Source organism: Moschus berezovskii, chromosome 18 (assembly GCF_049115385.1).
Source record: "Moschus berezovskii isolate FMDL1 chromosome 18, NW_MosBer_1.0, whole genome shotgun sequence".
Taxonomy (NCBI): domain Eukaryota; kingdom Metazoa; phylum Chordata; class Mammalia; order Artiodactyla; family Moschidae; genus Moschus; species Moschus berezovskii.
This window is the reverse complement of record NC_142477.1, coordinates 54,112,293-54,130,135: the sequence shown is the minus strand read 5'-3', so window position 1 is coordinate 54,130,135 and position 17,843 is coordinate 54,112,293. Positions and strand designations below refer to the sequence as shown.

At 35.6% G+C, this 17,843-nt stretch overlaps 1 protein-coding gene and 1 pseudogene across 2 annotated transcripts in view; both read left to right on the top strand.

The window, feature by feature from the left end:
- Positions 1-17,071, top strand: part of IL6ST (interleukin 6 cytokine family signal transducer) — a 63,165-nt gene extending 46,094 nt beyond the window's left edge. For both annotated transcript variants that reach the window (XM_055422034.2, XM_055422035.2), the window contains 6 exons: positions 1,685-1,786; positions 1,973-2,119; positions 2,401-2,541; positions 6,830-6,926; positions 11,232-11,313; positions 12,266-17,071. In XM_055422034.2, coding sequence (XP_055278009.1) covers positions 1,685-1,786; positions 1,973-2,119; positions 2,401-2,541; positions 6,830-6,926; positions 11,232-11,313; positions 12,266-13,003 — 1,307 coding nt within the window. In that variant the 3' untranslated portion in view covers positions 13,004-17,071. The remainder of the gene's footprint in view (positions 1-1,684; positions 1,787-1,972; positions 2,120-2,400; positions 2,542-6,829; positions 6,927-11,231; positions 11,314-12,265) is intronic.
- On the top strand, positions 2,550-6,926 carry LOC148774990 (GTP-binding nuclear protein Ran-like; annotated as a pseudogene).
- Positions 17,072-17,843: the final 772 nt, after the last annotated feature.

Sequence of the window (17,843 nt, the reverse complement as noted above, 5' to 3'; positions counted from 1 at the left end):
AACAAAGCACTCAGTTTGTATGTGTGTAAAGAGGATAACCATTAGAATTCAGCTACAAATAATATGATTAATCATAGGAAAGCTGTTAAAAAATATACTGTTTATATACAGCCATAAAGAACTTTATTCATAACATATAGGCTGTTTGGCCCTCATTAACTGAACCCATTATTTAACATGTAATTTTACTAATCCCACTTGTCTAGTTTATCAGTCTTGTCCAAGTAAAAGCAAAGTAGAGCTAGAGAGGAAATAGATCGGTAATAACTGGACCATGGATGGTATATGGGCTCAGTCATGTCAGACTCTTTGCGTCCTCCTGGGCTGTAGCACACCATGCTCCTCTATCCATGGAATTCTCCAGGGTGGGTTGCCATTTTCTCCTCCAGGGGCTCTTCCACACCCTGGGACTGAACCCGTATCTCTTGCATCTCCTGCATTGGCAGGCAAATTCTTTACCACTAGTGCACTTGGGAAGCCCTAGCTGGACAATAGAGCAAAGGCTCTGGTGCACGTATTCCCACAGAGCTCAGTAGGCCTGATAAAACATCACTGTTTAAGCAGAATATAAAAATTATCTTCTTGATAATATTGAATCATTAAGAAAATGACTGTTTATGAAGACAAAGAAGCATGTATAACTTCATGAATAAACAGTTAAGGAAATGTAAGTTCCTGTTGAGGGTATAAACTGCAGTTTATAAACGAAAATAAATTTTTTTATTGTTGTGTACTAAAGACATAGATTACTTTGTTAATTTGGAAAGATGAAAAATAAAGGAAGTATTTAAGATAACTTTTCTTTTAAAATTCTGTTATTGTGGGAAATAATACTTAATTCTCTTTTTCCCCAGTCACCTGGCCAACCACAGCCATTTGTGCTTTCCCTAGCTCTGATTAGTGACATCTTGCTTATAGGCAGTTCTCAATTAGGTAAAATGTACAAAAATTGTCAAACTATAAGAAAGACCCATTTGATAAATCCAAGGAGATCCAACCAGTCCATTCTAAAGGAGATCAATCCTGGGTGTTCATTGAAAGGACTGATGCTGAAGCTGAAACTCCAATACTTTGGCCACCTCATGCGACGAGTTGACTCACTGGAAAAGACTCTGATGCTAGGAGGGATTGGGGGTGGGAGGAGATGGGGACGACAGAGAATGAGATGGCTGGATGGTATCACCGACTCGATGGACATGAGTTTGAGTGAACTCCGGGAGTTGGTGATGGACAGGGAGGCCTGGTGTGCTGATTTGTGGGGTCGCAGAGAGTCGGACACAACTGAGCGACTGAACTGAACTGAAATATAAATGTAGTCATTTGTTACTTTTATTGACAGTAAAAATATTTTTATTCACTTATTGGCAATAAAAATAACCTTTTATTTTCATAAAGATTTACTCTGTTAAGCTTGAATCTAGTACACAAAAGGCAATGTTTACTTAAAAAGTTGTACTTTTAAAAGAAAGTTCAGTGGTAACCATTTCATAATGTAAGCAGATGTCAAATTATTATTTAGTATACCTGAAATTAACATTGTATATCAACTGAACTTCAATTTTAAAAACATAAATGAATAAAGAAAATTCAGTGGTCATGAAATTATAATGTAAAAGTAAGCAATAGAGTTAAGTTTTTTTTCATTATAAGGAAAAAAATGCTTAATCTACTATTCTTACTTTAGGAAACCTAGTAGAGAGCAAATGTTACTTGATAACAGTCACTCCGGTATATGCTGATGGACCAGGAAGCCCCGAGCATATAAAGGCATACCTTAAACAAGCTGGTAAGTCCAGCCCTACTTTCTTTGAAAAACCATTGCATTTTGTACTGACAAAGACATTTATGCTTTTTAAATAAGGGCATGTCTCATTATGTTCAAATAATTCCATGATAATGAGATTTTACCAAGTTCTAATGGTTTACTAAATTCTTATGCTTTTCAGTTAGTAAATACCTTATTCTGTTTCAGCACCTTCCAAAGGACCTACTGTTCGGACAAAAAAAGTGGGGAAAAATGAAGCTGTCTTAGAGTGGGACCAACTTCCTGTTGATGTTCAGAATGGATTTATCAGAAATTATACTATATTTTATAGAACCGTCATTGGAAATGAAACTGGTAATAAAGCTGTATCAGTTATTAAGAATCAGGTGTTTTTTCTTAGGCTTTTAAATACTAATTTAAGTCTCCTTGTGTTTTTTACATCTTAATATAGTATTTTATGCTCAGAAAAGAGATACCTGAAAATATGCTTTATGGTTACCTTCACAATCCTACTAAAAATACATTGTTTTCTAGTGAAATATGGTTTGATTCCTTTTTCGTACTCTCCCAACGTCAAATACAGGCCAAACCATGCAAGAGTAGTTGATTAAAGTGCACTTACTGCTTTCTTCCAGCTGTGAATGTGGATTCTTCCCACACAGAATATACACTGTCCTCTTTGACTAGTGACACTTTGTACATGGTACGAATGGCAGCATACACAGACGAAGGTGGAAAGGATGGTCCAGAATTCACTTTTACTACACCAAAGTTTGGTAAGGAATAATGATGCTTGAGTTTTCCTTTTTTCTCTTTTCTTGTAAAAATTTAATCAGACTAAAAATGGGCTTAACTTACATGCTAAAATTTTGTTTATAGTGCATCTTTGGATTCATATAAATGATGTGTTCATAAATTATGATTTTCGTTTTGTTGTTTGGTTATTTCTTTAGAAAATTTTTTCCATACTTTGCTGTAGTTTCTTCAACTGCTTCTAATTTCACCTGTACTCTATAAATCCTAAAATAATTTATCTTTCTAAACGGGTTCATTTTTTTCACTGGCAAAACTTGGGTATGGTCTCGCTTAGTCAGATGGGCACGGAGACACTTCTGGAAGTAACATCGCGTTGGCTGCCCAAGGAGAACCCCACGTTCAAACTTGTATTGGTTGGTGATGGTGGTACTGGAAAACTACATTCGTGAAATGTCGTCTGACTGGTGAATTTGAGAAGTAAATAACAACCTTGGGTGTTGAGGTCCATCCTCTTGTGTTCCATACCAACAGAGGACCAATTAAGTTCAGTGTATGGAATGTAGCTGGTCAGGAGAAATTTGGTGGACTGAGAGATGGCTATTATATACAAGGTCAGTGTGCCACTATAATGTTTGATGTAACATTGAGAGTTACTTACAAGAATGTGCCTAGCTGGCATAGAGATCTGGTATGAGTATGTGAGAACATCCTGACTGTGTTGTGTGGCAGCAAACTGGATATTAAGGACAGAAGGTTAAGGCAAAGTCAGTTGTCTTCCGCCAAAAGAAGAATCTTCAGTACTATGACATTTATGCCACAAGTAACTACAACTTTGAAAAGCCCTTCCTCTGGCTTGCTAGAAAATTGATCGGAGACGCTAACTTGGAGTTTGTCGCCATGCCTGCTCTTGCCCCACCAGAGGTGGTCATGGCCCCAGCCTTGGCGGCACAGTGCAAGCACGATTTAGAGGTTGCTCAGACGACTGCTCTCCCAGATGAAAATGATGACCTGTGAGAAAGTAAACCTGGGGCCCAGTGTCAGAAGTCTAGTTTTATAGGCAGCTGTCCTGTAATGTCAGTGGTGCAGCATGTTTGCCACTTTATTATATAGCTAAGCAGAACACGTGCTTAATCTTTGGATGCTGAAGGAGATGGATGGGCTTTGGAATGAATGTGGCCGTTTAAAAAAAAAGAAAAGCTTCATTTTTTTGGACCTGCATATTTAGGTGTTTTGGAACACCGTTGTTTCCTCCTTGAGTTTCAGATGTAAGACTGCTATAGTCACGTGACTGTATTGAGATGTGGAATCTTGTTTGTTACTGTCATTCCCACTCCTTTTCATTTAGAATCAGGATGAAGTTGTATTTCAGCTATGTTAAAAAAAAAAACAAAAACTTGGGTATAGTGTCTTCTCTTGTTCTTCCTTTAATGGGCAGGTTGCCTGGAGAATTCCACAGACAGAGGAGCCTGGCAGGCTACAGTCCATGGGTGGCAAAGAGTTGGACACGACTGAGCAACTAACACACAGGCTGTAAAGACTAATCCATGCTTGCAGTCTCATTTCTGTACCTCCAGCTCAGTTTTTAACCTGCTGAAACCAGATTTCCACCCCACCCACCACTCCACTGAAACCTGCCTGCTGTCGCACATGGAAGACCTCTTAGTTGTGCTGTCCAGTGCATGCTTTTTAGTCATCTTTTTTCCCTACACTTGCCAACATCTGATCCTTCGTATTGGCCTGTTCAGCCTTGAAACAGTCTCTTCCTTTGGTTTATTTTTCTAGTAGCATTCTCATGAGTCTCCTCTTTGTGTGTACTTTTTTCTTGGTCTCCTTTTCTGCTCTTTTAAATGTTTTGTATTCTCCAGAGCTCTGTTCCGGGCACTGTTTTCTTATCTTCCATTTCAGAGTCCCTGTCTAAGATTTCAGCCACCCTCTCTGCTCTTCCCAAACAGGTTTCTTTTTCTTTGTTCCATGTCACAACTCTTTGCCAAACCCAGAAATTTAGGGGTAGTGGTAGTAAATTTCTTCATCTCTTTTTCACTTACATAAAGTTCAGTTGCTCATGCCTTCTAATTACTGCTTGTGCATGCCCTTTCATAATCTCTTTCTTTGACCCTAAACTTCTTTTCATTTTCCCCGCCTTTATGTCTTTTCCCAGTACATTCCCCTATACCTTTTCTTGTTTTGGCTGTTCCTGTAGCCTCCCTACAGCAGACTTAAAATGCATTCTTTCCTGTAGCTGCTACATTTTGTATCATTATATTAAATTACCCTATTTTATTGTAATTGTTTTTGTCATATCCAGGCACCAACACAGTGAATGATAAATAGTAAGCTCCATAGTCCTTATTGGTTGAATGTTTGCTGCATGAGCAAATAAGTGGATAAATGACTACCACATAAGATAGATATTGAAAGATCCTGAGCTTTGCTGTGATGGCCAATAATGAATATAGTCTGTGGGATAAGATTTGTGGTGACATGTTTGTAGAATATATATGGAACAAATATAGGTTTCCACCTCTAACCAAAAGTTGAGCATTCCTCTGAAACCTTTTATAAGCCAGAATGGTTTAGAGCAGAGTATCCCTCACCTTTGGCAAGTTTGCATTATGCTACTTCATTTTCATGAAAGACCTACATTAAATATAGTAACAAGCTTTTTTTTATAAATTTTGTTAGCAAAAGCAGACAATGTAATTTATGAAAAAAGCTTCTTAGTATATTAGTGTAAGTCTTCTGTGAAAGTGAAGTGGTAAAATGGGAACTTTCTGAAAGTGGGGGCATACCTATAATATTTTAAATAAAACTTTGTGCCATGATCTTTAGAAAAAAAAAGTAATTAACTTCAAAAATTTATGCTGTAAACAAAAGTAGTGTTCATTATAAGGAATTTAGATTATACAGTAAAATACAAAGAGGAAGAAAAATCACTCCTAATCCCTCATCCAAAATAATCTTTTAACATATTTATATATCCTCCTAGTCTTTTCTATGCATAAATTTTTTTTCCCAAAACTGAGATCACACTTAATATTGCTTCATCCACTTTTCCCTCTGACCTGTTGTTTTATGGATCCATTTTACCTACTTCACATGGCTTTGACTTTGCCCTCAAGGACCATATAGCTTAGTTGAAGAAATAAGTATAAGTAAACCATACAGAGAGCCATTTGAGCCGTGCTACTAGTAAATAGAGCAAGAATTTAAAGATACTGGTAGTGGGAAGTTTCACCTTCAAAGATCTTTGTGGAGAAGACAGTACTTGACCTTTGAAGTTAAGATGTGGACAGATAGGGAGAAGAAGGCATCCTGGAGCATGAGCAAAAGGCTCAAGGCATGGAAGCCTAGAAAGAAGTTCGGCATCAGTAAAGGACAGGTTCTGCCTGAATTTGATGTGTCATGTGTATAAGAATCTTAGCATTCAGGAATTAGTATTCTCCATCCTATAGTTTATTCCTCTGATTGCTCAGTTCCTATTATGCTTCACAGGATGTAAAGTTACTTACAAAGGGGTATGTGTGGTGGGAAGGGAAGACTGAGTAATGTGTAGCTGCCGTACTACTTTCATACATTTTTCCTATAAAAGACTAATTGAAGGAGGGTTGGAGGAGTTTACCAGAAACAACCAAATCATTAAAAAATCTCTAGTATAAATTCTCCCAATTGGCGATTCATTTAATTACTAAGCTCTCTTTCATATCAGAGAGGGATTCATGTGGTATTTAGGAATCTGAGGCTTGCTGCTTTTTAGATGATATTATTCCTACTTCTGCCACTCCTTGTGCCTGTTAAGGTTCTCCTAAAATTCTTAGCCCTGTATCAGTAAATAACAATTAAAAATTTTACCTGAATTTTACACTTTTATTCCTTATAGAAAGTTGTACTTGTAGTTCAGTTATTGAAATCATTTATTGCTTTTCCAATACTACTCCTAGAACTCAAAAGTAAGCTTTTGCTAAGATTCTGCTGAGTGCAGTTGATAAATGTAATAAATAGTTAGGTTTGAAAGCTCTTACCAGGTATATTATCTATCCAGTAAACTGAATTAATCAGTTTATTCCCCCAACCAACTTCTATTTTATGTATACTTTGTGGTCAGGTTACCATGACCTAAGGCATAAGCAACTAGGATATGATTTACAAAGGGGGAGGGGTGGGGAGACAGAAACACCTTTGAAAAGGTTGTAAAAAGAATTAGGATGGTATTTCATCTTTTCAACAGTAATCTGGTTGGAAAGTTGCATTATTTGTCTGTAGCATATGTGTCAACAATTATTTTCCTTCTTTCCCCTTTTTGTTTTTTAGCTCAAGGAGAAATTGAAGCTATTGTTGTACCTGTTTGCTTAGCATTCCTATTGACAACCCTTTTGGGAGTTTTATTCTGCTTTAATAAGCGAGACCTGTAAGTACCCTTGTTCATATTTTTGCATTTTCCCCAACTTGTGTTGACCTATAATTTACATGCAGTGAAATTCATCCATTTGAAATGAACAGTTTGATGAATTTTTGTAGCTGTATGTAGATGTATAACTACCACCAAACTTAGGATGGAGAACATTTCCATCACCCTGGAAGTTTCCTCGTTCTGTTTTGTAGTCTGTCCTCTCCCTCAGCCCCTGGCCCCAGCAGTCAATGATCTGTGGTCATATTTTTGCCTTTTCTAGGATTTCACGTATATAGGAATCAAACAGTATGTAATTTTTTTGTGTATGATGTCTTTCACCTGACTTTTTTGAGATTTATCCATGTTGTTGCATATACTAATATTTTTCTCCTTTTTATTCCTGAATAGTATTCTGTAGTATAGAAAGATCAAAATTTTACCCATACATCTGTTACGAAAATTTAAGTTGTTTCTTTGATTTTTTGGCTGTTATGAGCATTCACATACATATCTTTGTGTAGGCATATATTATCATTTAACTTGAGTCAATATTTAGCAGTGGGATTGCTGGATCATATAATCCAGGGTTCAGTTCAGTTCAGTCGCTCAGTCGTGTCCGACTCTCCGCGACCCCATGAATCACAGCACGCCAGGCCTCCCTGTCCATCACCAACTCCCGGAGTTCACTCAAACTCATGTCCACAGAGTCGATGATGCCATCCAGCCATCTCATTCTCGGTCGTCCCCTTCTCCTCCCGCCCCCAACCTTTCCCAGCATCTGAGTCTTTTCCAGTGAGTCAACTCGCCTCATGAGGTGGCCAAAGTATTGCAGTTTCAGCTTTAGCATCAGTCCTTCCAATGAACACCCAGGATCGATCTCCCTTAGAATGGACTGGTTGGATCTCCTTGCAGTCCAAGGGACTCTCAAGAGTCTTCTCCAACACCACAGTTCAAAAGCATCAATTCTTCGGCGATCAGCTTTCTTCACAGTCCAACTCTCACATCCATACATGACCACAGGAAAAACCATAGCCTTGACTAGACGGACCTTTGTTGGCAAAGTTATGTCTCTGCTTTTTAATATACTATCAAGGTTGGTCATAACTTTCCTTCCAAGGAGTAAGCGTCTTTTAATTTCATGGCTGCAGTCAGCATCTGCAGTGATTTTGGAGCCCCCAAAAATAAAGTCTGACACTGTTTCCACTGTTTTTCCATCTATTTCCCATGAAGTGATGGAACTACTGGTTGCATATTAAACTTTATAAGAAACTGTCAAACTGTTTTTCAAAGTGGCTATATCATCTTGTATTCCCAACTAGCAATGTGAAAAATTCCATTTGCTCGATATCATCCCCAGTTCTTGGTACTGTCAAGGTTTTTAATTTTAATTTTTTAATTCTTTCTCAGGGGTTTATAGTGCTATCTCAGTGTGATTGTAACTCTGTTTCCCTGAGGACTAGTAATAGATACTTTCATGTGCTACTTTACATCTTCTTTTGTGATATGTCTTGAAATCTTCTGCCCATTTTTAAACTGAGTGATTTGTTAATACTGAGCTTTAAGAGTTCTTTATATATCTTGTTACAAATTTTTTATCACATATGTTTTGCAAATTCTGGACTGTGGCTTGCCTTTTTGGTTTTTTAACTGTGACTTCAGAAAAGCAAAAGTGTTTAATTTTGATCAAGTCCATTTTGTTAGGGTTTTTATTTTTTAATGGTTATTGATTTTATGTCATTTTTTATGAAATTTTATGAAATTTGTGACAAGTGTCACAAATATGTTCTCCTATATTTTCCTCTAGAAATTTAATGATTTTAACCCTGTGCTGTGATCTGTTTAGAATAAATTTCTGTGCATGGTGTGAAGTCAGGGTCAAAGAATTTTTTCCATAGATATCTAATCATTCCAGCATTATTTATTAAAAAGACTGTTTTTTCCTGTTGAATTGCCTTCAACCTTTACCAAAATCAATTATTCGTATAAGTCTAGATCTATTTGTGGACTCTTAATCCTGTTCCTTTGTTATATATGTCTATTGGTGCTGATACCTCATGGTCTTGATTTATTATACTCTACAATAAGACCAGGTGACAGAATTCTTCCAGTATTTTTTTTTTCAAAATTATTTTTTCTAGGTTCTTTGCCTTTTCATATAAAATTATCAGCTTATGAATTTCCCTTAAAAATCTGTTAGAATTTTTAGTGGAATTTTATTGAATCTATGAGAGTCCCTTGGACTGCAAGGAGATCCAACCAGTCCATTCTAAAGGAGATCAATCCTGGGTGTTCATTGGAAGGAGTGATGCTAAAGCTGAAGCTCCAATACTTTGGCCACCTCATGAGACGAGTTGACTCACTGGAAAAGACTCTGATGCTGGGAGGGATTGGGGGTGGGAGGAGACGGGGACGGCAGAGAATGAGATGGCTGGATGGCATCACCGACTCGATGGACATGAGTTTGAGTGAACTCTGGGAGTTGGTGATGGACAGGGAGGCCTGGCATTCTGTGATTCACGGGGTCGCAAAGAGTCAGACACGACTGAGTGACTGAACTGAACTGAACTGATATATCAGTTTAGGGGAAAATGCAGTGTGAACATGAGTTCACATGTTCATGAGTCACATATATCTTTAAGTACATGAATATGGTACATTTCTTGTTTCCTTTTGCAATGTTTCGTAGTCTTCAGGCTATGTTAAATTTATTTCTTCCTAAGTGTTTTTTTATGCTATTATAAATGGAATTTAAATGTTTTTATTTTCTAGTTGTTCATTGCTGGTATATTGAAAATTGATCCTTTTAAGCATATTGATCCTGTATACTGAGATCTTGATAAATTAATTTATTGTAGTCACTTTTTAGATTCTGTAGGACTTTCTGTATATACAGTCATGCTGCCTGAAAGTAAAGATGGTTATTCCAGTCTTTATACTTTTAGTTATTTTTCTTATTCTACTGGCTAAGACCTTCAGTAAGTACAATGTTGAATAGAAGTGTTAAGAGCCAACATCTTTCCATTCTTCCCAATCTTAGGGGAGAGAGCATTCACTCTTAACACTATTGCATGTTGTATTAGCTGTAAGTTAAGGAAGTTCTTATATTTCTGTTTTGCTAAGAGTTTTTGTCATGAATGGGTATGTAATTCTGTCAAATGCTTTTTCTGCATCTGTTGAGGATCTTATGATTTTTTTTTTCCCTTTCATAAATACGGTGAATTTTATCATTGATTTTCAGATGTTATATCTTGCATTCCTTGGAATTTTCTGGATTCGGTGTTAACAATTTCTTTATTTTTATGTTAAGAAGTGGTATTGATTTGTCCTTTTTTATGGTGTCATTGTTTAATTTTGGAGTCAGGGTAATACTGATTATCTCATAAAATGAATGCCCTCTTAAAGTTAATCAGTACATATTACCTCAATTTTCTGGGAGAGTTTGTATAGGGTTTGTATTATTTCCTCTTTAAATGTCTAATGGAATTCACAAGTGAAGCTGTCTGGGGCTGCTCTTTTCTTTGTAGGGAGATTTTTAATTACAAATTGAATTTCTTATAAGTATAGGGCTATTGAAGTTTTCTTTTCCAGTCTGTTTCAGTAATTGGTGTCTTTCAAGGAATTCTGTTTTTTTGTTTGGTCAGTTTATTTAGGTTGTTAACTCTATTGCTTTTTCTGTTATGTCCAGATTTCATAGTTGTTCCTGCTGGACAATGTTAGGATCTTACTACCCATCTTTATTTTTTATTTGAACTTATTCTCAAGATGACTCATTTCCTTTGTACTTAGATACACTTGTGAACCTCTAATGTTGTGCTGGGGACTATATTAAACATATTTAAATAGGTTTTTGATGGAGAATATCTTGAATTAATTATTTTTATGTTAGCCTTTTCTTCCTTGTGAAAAATCATATTGTTTTATCTTGTACCAGTGTGATAATTTATCATTGTCTGAATTATTTTAGTTGGAAATTGAGCATTTTGGGGTTTTTGTTTTACGGAGAAGGTGTGCCACAATGTTTTATACCCCGGGCTAAAGTTTTTAAGTGGTTTTTTATTGCAGAATTTGATTTCAGAGATTTTAAAAAATTGAATACTGATTACCAGCTTTAGTCTTATAAACAGTTTTTCTTTAAGGATAAAGATTCAGATCCTTATGCATTTTTAAATAGTATTTTATTCTGTTGGTTACAAGAAAAATGATGTTTTTGTTAGCTTTGGAGTACAGTAGGTATTTTTGGTTTAGTTGGTTTTATTCTTAAGATTTAGATGATCACGTTTATTACAAACGGTTCTCCATAAGCAGTATTTCTTTCCTCTCCAGAATTAAAAAACACATCTGGCCTAATGTTCCAGATCCTTCAAAGAGTCATATTGCCCAGTGGTCACCTCACACACCTCCAAGGGTAAGATAAAATGTTTCTGATTACTTAGAATATCCGAGCATATTAGGATATATTTGTAGAGTTTAAGCAAAAAATAATCGGGCTGAATTGAAAAGTAAATGAAAATAAAATAGTACATAAATTACAATTTTAGTCAAAATTAAAAATAGTACTTGCATATTCTAGGAGTTTATTATCACCATAGCATATTTGTCTTTATATTCCTAATTCTATTTAGTATACATTAAAAATATTTGACTGAACTTGTAATTTGAAAGTCTTGTGTTTTAATACAGCTATGTGATAATTCTGTTGTAAGATAAGAGTTTTAGATTGTATATTAAAATCAAATTTAAAATCTACAAGTTTAATATGACTAAATGACTTCTGGAGGCCTGTAATAAATTTCTTAAATTTCCTTAAAGTGAAGATTATTTGTATTTTTTACTTCTGACAGTCCTTCGTAACCTATGAAACTTGAGTTCGATTTTTCTTAATATTTTCTTCATTTTCCTATTCAGTTAATCCTAGGCTGCCTAGACTAGGCATGAAGTATGAAATTTTACTTCTAGACTTTTGTTACTGTCCTTCAGTCCCTAAGTCGTATCCAACTCTTTGTGATCCCATGGACTGCAGCACACCAGGCTTCCCTGTCCTTCACTATCTCCTGGAGTTTGCTCAAATTTATGTCCATTGAGTTGGTTAGTTTATAAATATGTAACACCCCAACAATATTGATTTGGAATTCTGTGGATATACAGTCTAATTCTTACCTTTTAGACAAATTTCACAGAATCCATGATTCAAGTAGTTAGCAGTGACTTAGTGATATAGTTTATCTTTGCACTATTAAGTTACTGAGAAGTTTCAAAGATGCATTTTGAGACTTTAACTAATATCTTATACATAATTATTTCAGATTTTCTAAATGAATGTGTACCGTAGGTAATAATTCATTTTCTGTCTTTCTTAGCATTTTAATTCAAAAGATCAAATGTATCCAGATGGCAATTTCACTGATGTAAGTGTTGTGGAAATAGAAGCAAATGACAAAAAGCCTTTCCCAGAGGATCTAAAATCTTTGGACCTATTCAAGAAAGAAAAAGTTAATACTGAAGGACACAGTAGTGGTATTGGAGGGTCTTCATGCATGTCATCTTCTAGGCCAAGCATTTCTAGCAGTGATGAAAATGAATCTGCACAGAACACTTCAAGCACTGTCCAATATTCCACAGTGGTACACAGTGGCTATAGACACCAGGTACCATCAGTCCAAGTCTTCTCAAGATCTGAGTCCACCCAGCCCTTATTAGATTCCGAAGAACGGCCAGAAGATTTACAGCTGGTAGATAATGTAGATGGCAGTGATGGCATTCTGCCCAGGCAGCGGTATTTCAAACAAAACTGCAGTCAACATGAAACCAGTCCCGATATTTCGCATTTTGAAAGATCACAGCAAGTTTCCTCAGTCAATGAAGAAGATTTTGTTAGACTCAAACAGCAGCAGATTTCAGATCATATTTCACAGCCCTATGGATCTGGGAAAATGAAAATGTTTCAGGAAGTTCCTGCAGTGGATGCTTTTGGTCCAGGCATTGAGGGACAAGTAGAGAGATTTGAAACAGTTGGAATGGAGGCTGCAGTTGATGAAGGAATGCCTAAAAGTTACTTACCACAGACTGTGAGACGAGGTGGCTACATGCCTCAGTGAAAGACCAGCTCCTGTTACAACTTCAGAAGTACCTGTAAAGTAAAGCTAAAAATACTGTATCTGTGATTTCAGATCTTCACTCGCTGAAGATGATCATTTGCCCTTAAGGACAAGAATGTACTGTCCTGCCACATGGGCTTTTTCCATCCCAGTATATCTGGGATTCAACTTCAAGCACTACATAAACTGACTTCATCCTCTGAATAGCTGAATGACTTTGTGCTGTTTCAGGATGTTTGCACTGAAGAAAAACAAAGCTTGTCTAAAATTTATAAAGTGAAAATTTTTGTTTTGCTGTCTAGAAAACAGAGGGTATTTAAAGCTAGTCATAAACAGCTATACTGATTTTAATGAGAATAGTCATTGAATATCAAACTTAGGGAGAGAATTAACAAAAATTAGAGGAGTAAGGACCCTCTACTTTAGCTGACAACATAATTTAAAAAGAATCCTGATGATACAGCTAATATGAGCCCAGTTGTCTGCCAGAAAAAAATTGGGGTCATTTATAACCATACCAAAATGTAAGATATTAGTCCTGTTCCATTGGTAGTGACACTGCCAATTACTGGAGAAAAGGAATTCTGTTTTAACATCACAAACTAAAAACATTAATTTTTGAATATTAGACAATCAATAATTAAGTAAATTTTCAAACATTTGCTTTCTGTTGTTATTGACAACCTTTGAAGATACACTTCACAAACTCAGCAGAGTGTCTGGATAAGAGCTAGGAATGAACATGACAAACTATCTCAAACATTTAAAACATTCTTTGCCATTAATAAAGGCTTAAATTGTTAACACTTTTCTATACCTGAATATAAACTTTATTGACCCTTCTTTTTAAGACATCAGAGAATTTGGTTGATTAAGCACTTTATACAATATATCTTCACCTTAAAATGTGTTTTGACTTAATACGCTTTGTTTTTCAGTAGGCCAAGATTGAGTTTGTTTGTTTTTCCTAATAGGTATCTGAAGCAGACTAATAAGTTATAGGACTTGGGTGATACTCACCAAAATAAAACACCACCCCCAAAATGTACATATTGATCTTAGTAAGTCTCACAGTTAGCAAATATCCTTATTGTAGAGGCACTTAATGAAGATCCTGAGGTAGGTCGAACGTAGTTCTACATGATGATTTAGGAATATTTTAAACTTCTTCCCACATGTTCTGTTCTTCAGGGGGAAAGTGAGTTGAGCCTCCAGAGTTTAATGCTAAACTCACTTTCACATTCATGTTATCCTCTACCTTTGACAAGGAGGCAGGGCTAAAGCCAGGGGCTGAGTAAGTAAGAAGAAATAGATCATGTATTGACTACTGCTATCAAGTAGGTTCGTTTCTCTGCCATATTTAAGTTACAGAAGCCAGGGCAACTTAAAATATTTGCAGAGGTTATTGAAGAATAAAAGGTTGGGAAAATTTAGTGCACATTTACAGCTGAGATGTAAGTCTACTCATTACTCTCTCATCAGTATTGTTCACAGTAGGTTTCCTGTTAGGCTTTATCCTTTGTATTCTTGCCTAACACTTGACAGAATTCTTTCACATATATGTTCTTTGTGAGACAAAGCAGATGCTTTATTCTGATATACCCAGTTCTTCTTTAGGCAAAACCAACATGAGATTGGTAGACTGTCAGAAGGAAATGAGGAAAAGTAGGGACAGACCCCAAACTCACACTCTACAAGGTAATAGCATCACCACCATTTAAGTTGACCATCAAAGGCTGGTCCATATCAGGAAAGGATTGGTCATGCTAAATGTCAACAAATTTATATCTACTACATTTTTTTAATTTCCTCAAAATAAGTATTCATGTTGTTAAAACCATGTTTAGCTCTGACCTTCCTCCTAACAGATAGCAGTGTTGTGAAGAACATTTCAGTGTAATGATTATACATGGGGGGAGGGAAGTTATAAAATGTGAACCCATGATCTAAAGGAATGAGAACAAATAGTTATTTAAGAAAGGACATCATTATAAGTAGATTTGTATGTTGAAACTTTACATACAACACGGCGCAGTGAGTGAATGCCCTCTAACCACAAAAGCACTTTAGGCATATTAAATGGATATTGGGCTACTGTGCAAAAATTCATTCAGAAAATATTTATATACGTCTTTGCCCCAAAAGAGAAAAGAAGTCATGAAACTTAATCTAAGTACAAAATTACTTTCATAAGGCATGTCGTAGAATAATCTGTTTTGATACATGTGAATTATACTTTAGATCGGCAGAGAAATTAGGTTAATTTATGTGAAAATTAGACTATGTTTAAGATAGTGGGTTTATTACTCACTAAATAGTATCCAAAAATTTGATGCAGTTACCCTCTTGTAAGATTGATAATAATAATCAAGCATATGTTACATTTGTTTTTACTGTAATTTGATTATTCATTACTGGTGTCTTTGATAGCTTACCCTCATCCTCCATAAAGGCACTATGCTAAATAACTCTTGGAAAACTATCAGACTTCAAACCTACTAAAATCTTACAGTTTAATTCTTTTTTTAACATGGATCATTCATTACTGGGGAATATACCCAACACATGAGTGGAAACAAGGGAAAAGGCAGAGTCATTCACAAGTGTTGTGTTCACGTGTGTTCTTCACCTTCACCTAGTTTTTTAACTTCAGCCTTTTTCTTTGATGAGAGATTTTTTTAACATGTGAAGTCATCCAATGACCCTAGCTCATTGTGAAAACGTTTATGAAAATTCACATTTAAAATGGAACATTAAAATAGCTCTATATATATCAATCAAACAGGTTTTTTAAAGATGTCTTTTTTCTGCTCACATAGTTAAGTAGTTAAATAATCATGACAAAAATTTAGAAGTAGAATGATTATATAGTAGCAGTCCCTAACGTTCTTCTGTTAACTGGCAGTATTGACTATAAATCAAGCAGGAAAGCTCTCCCACTATTCCATTGTATTCCACACCAATCTCTTCCTCTGGTGTCAAGAACAGATTTCTGTACCTTACACTTCTGTTTGTTGAAATGGGTAAAATGTCAACATAATAAGCTACATAAAACTTAAAAGTTCAGTTGTTTAAAAATATTGGGATAACTTTGTTGTAGGTTGTGTTCAGTTCTATTGCCCTCTAAGATTACTTTAAAAATTTTTTTGCACTTTTTTTGTAAACTAAAAGAATATGAAGCCATACAATGGCAAGATATTTAGGTTTAAGAAATTTTAAACTAGCAAACTTAACAGCCTAGTTCTTTAGACTGGTCCTTGATAGCAGTTCCTTTCAGGCTATTTATAAGCAGAATTTAGATGCAAGTCAAAACTTTCCAAATTCAAATACTGATCTTTGGAGTTAATCTATTTTTTTTCATTGTATATTCTACTTGTATGTGTATTCACATGATATTCTAATATACATTGCATTAAAAATGAAAAGGTGACTCTGGATGAGCTCTTTTGTTACATATTTGTTCCTAAATTTTTCAAGGCATTTTGTAGTTAAAGCAGGTTAGTTTAACTTAATTACCCAGTTCTTCTTTACACTTATAGATCATGATGAAAGTGCATTTGAGGCCAATGGTGGTAGATGTTACAGACCTTTTATCCCTTAAACATAAGCTTTGACAATGATAACTACATATTTTAAATGTTATTACATGAATATCAAAATGTGATATGTCAGAAATAAAGGGATAATTTAAAGGTGGATATTTTAAATTTCTTTAGTCTTAGTATATATGTATGTTGAATAGTATACTCTGAAAATAAGTGTGCAATTTGCTAGTACTGCAATACAGTGGTTAGCATTAGGTATGTCTCCTCTTTATACCTTGGCTGTGTCCCATTTAATTATAAGTGCAATCCTTTCAAGTTCACTTGATCTTTGACCTTAACCTAATCTAACTTCATATAGAAGGCTTGTCTAGAAAGAGTAGTGTGTGTATTTTTACTTTTGCAGAATAAATTGCATGTGCGAATCGTACCACAGCTATTGTTTTTATGTTGACAAAACTAAATGTTCTCTTATATATCAGCTGTAATCCTTTAAGTAAATGTAATAAAAAAAACTCAAATTTTTTCTGGGTGTGGTCACTACCATTTGATGTCATTACACATAATATTTAAGGTAACTTTATCGGTATTGAGGCTTTGTGTAAGCTTGGTGCTTTTGGAGGGTTCTGTGGCTTCTTAATTCCTCTTTTAACATAATGGATCAGGATTTAGAAGAAAATCAATACCCTACCTCAGCCTAGACTTGGAGATGGCAAATTTATGAGTTTTCTGGATTTACAAGATGATTTCTAGAATCCCAGCATCTCACCTCTCATTGGATATTTTTCAACTGGTTGCCAGTGAAAAGTATGGAGGTGCTGTGCCACCTTGTGGCCTGTCTGTCCCCATACCCTACTGGAGTCTTGTCACAGTGAGGCGTGAAGCCGATTGATCCATAGCACCCCACCACCACTCCCCTGAGCTTGTTGAGTATAGTATATAAAGGTACTACTTCCACCTGGAAGGAAATCTGAACTACTAGATTTGTGTAACTTCACATTGTGATTTTATCTAAATATGCAGGGAGTGAGAAATCCACACACAAGTTAACTTCATCCTTTCACACATATACTAAAGGTTGTAGAAATAGCATCTCAGCCTTGGACTGTGTTTGTGTAAATCTTTGGTTAAGTCTCTTACAGGCTGTTACAGCATGACTTCTTTGTAATACTTCTTGTCTTATCCTAATTTATATTACGGGTCCAGTCCATCCTACTGCCAAAAAGGCATTCAGTTTTCCTGGCCCAGAGACAAACAATTTTAAATTTTGGTTTAAATTTTATTCTTCTTAATATAAA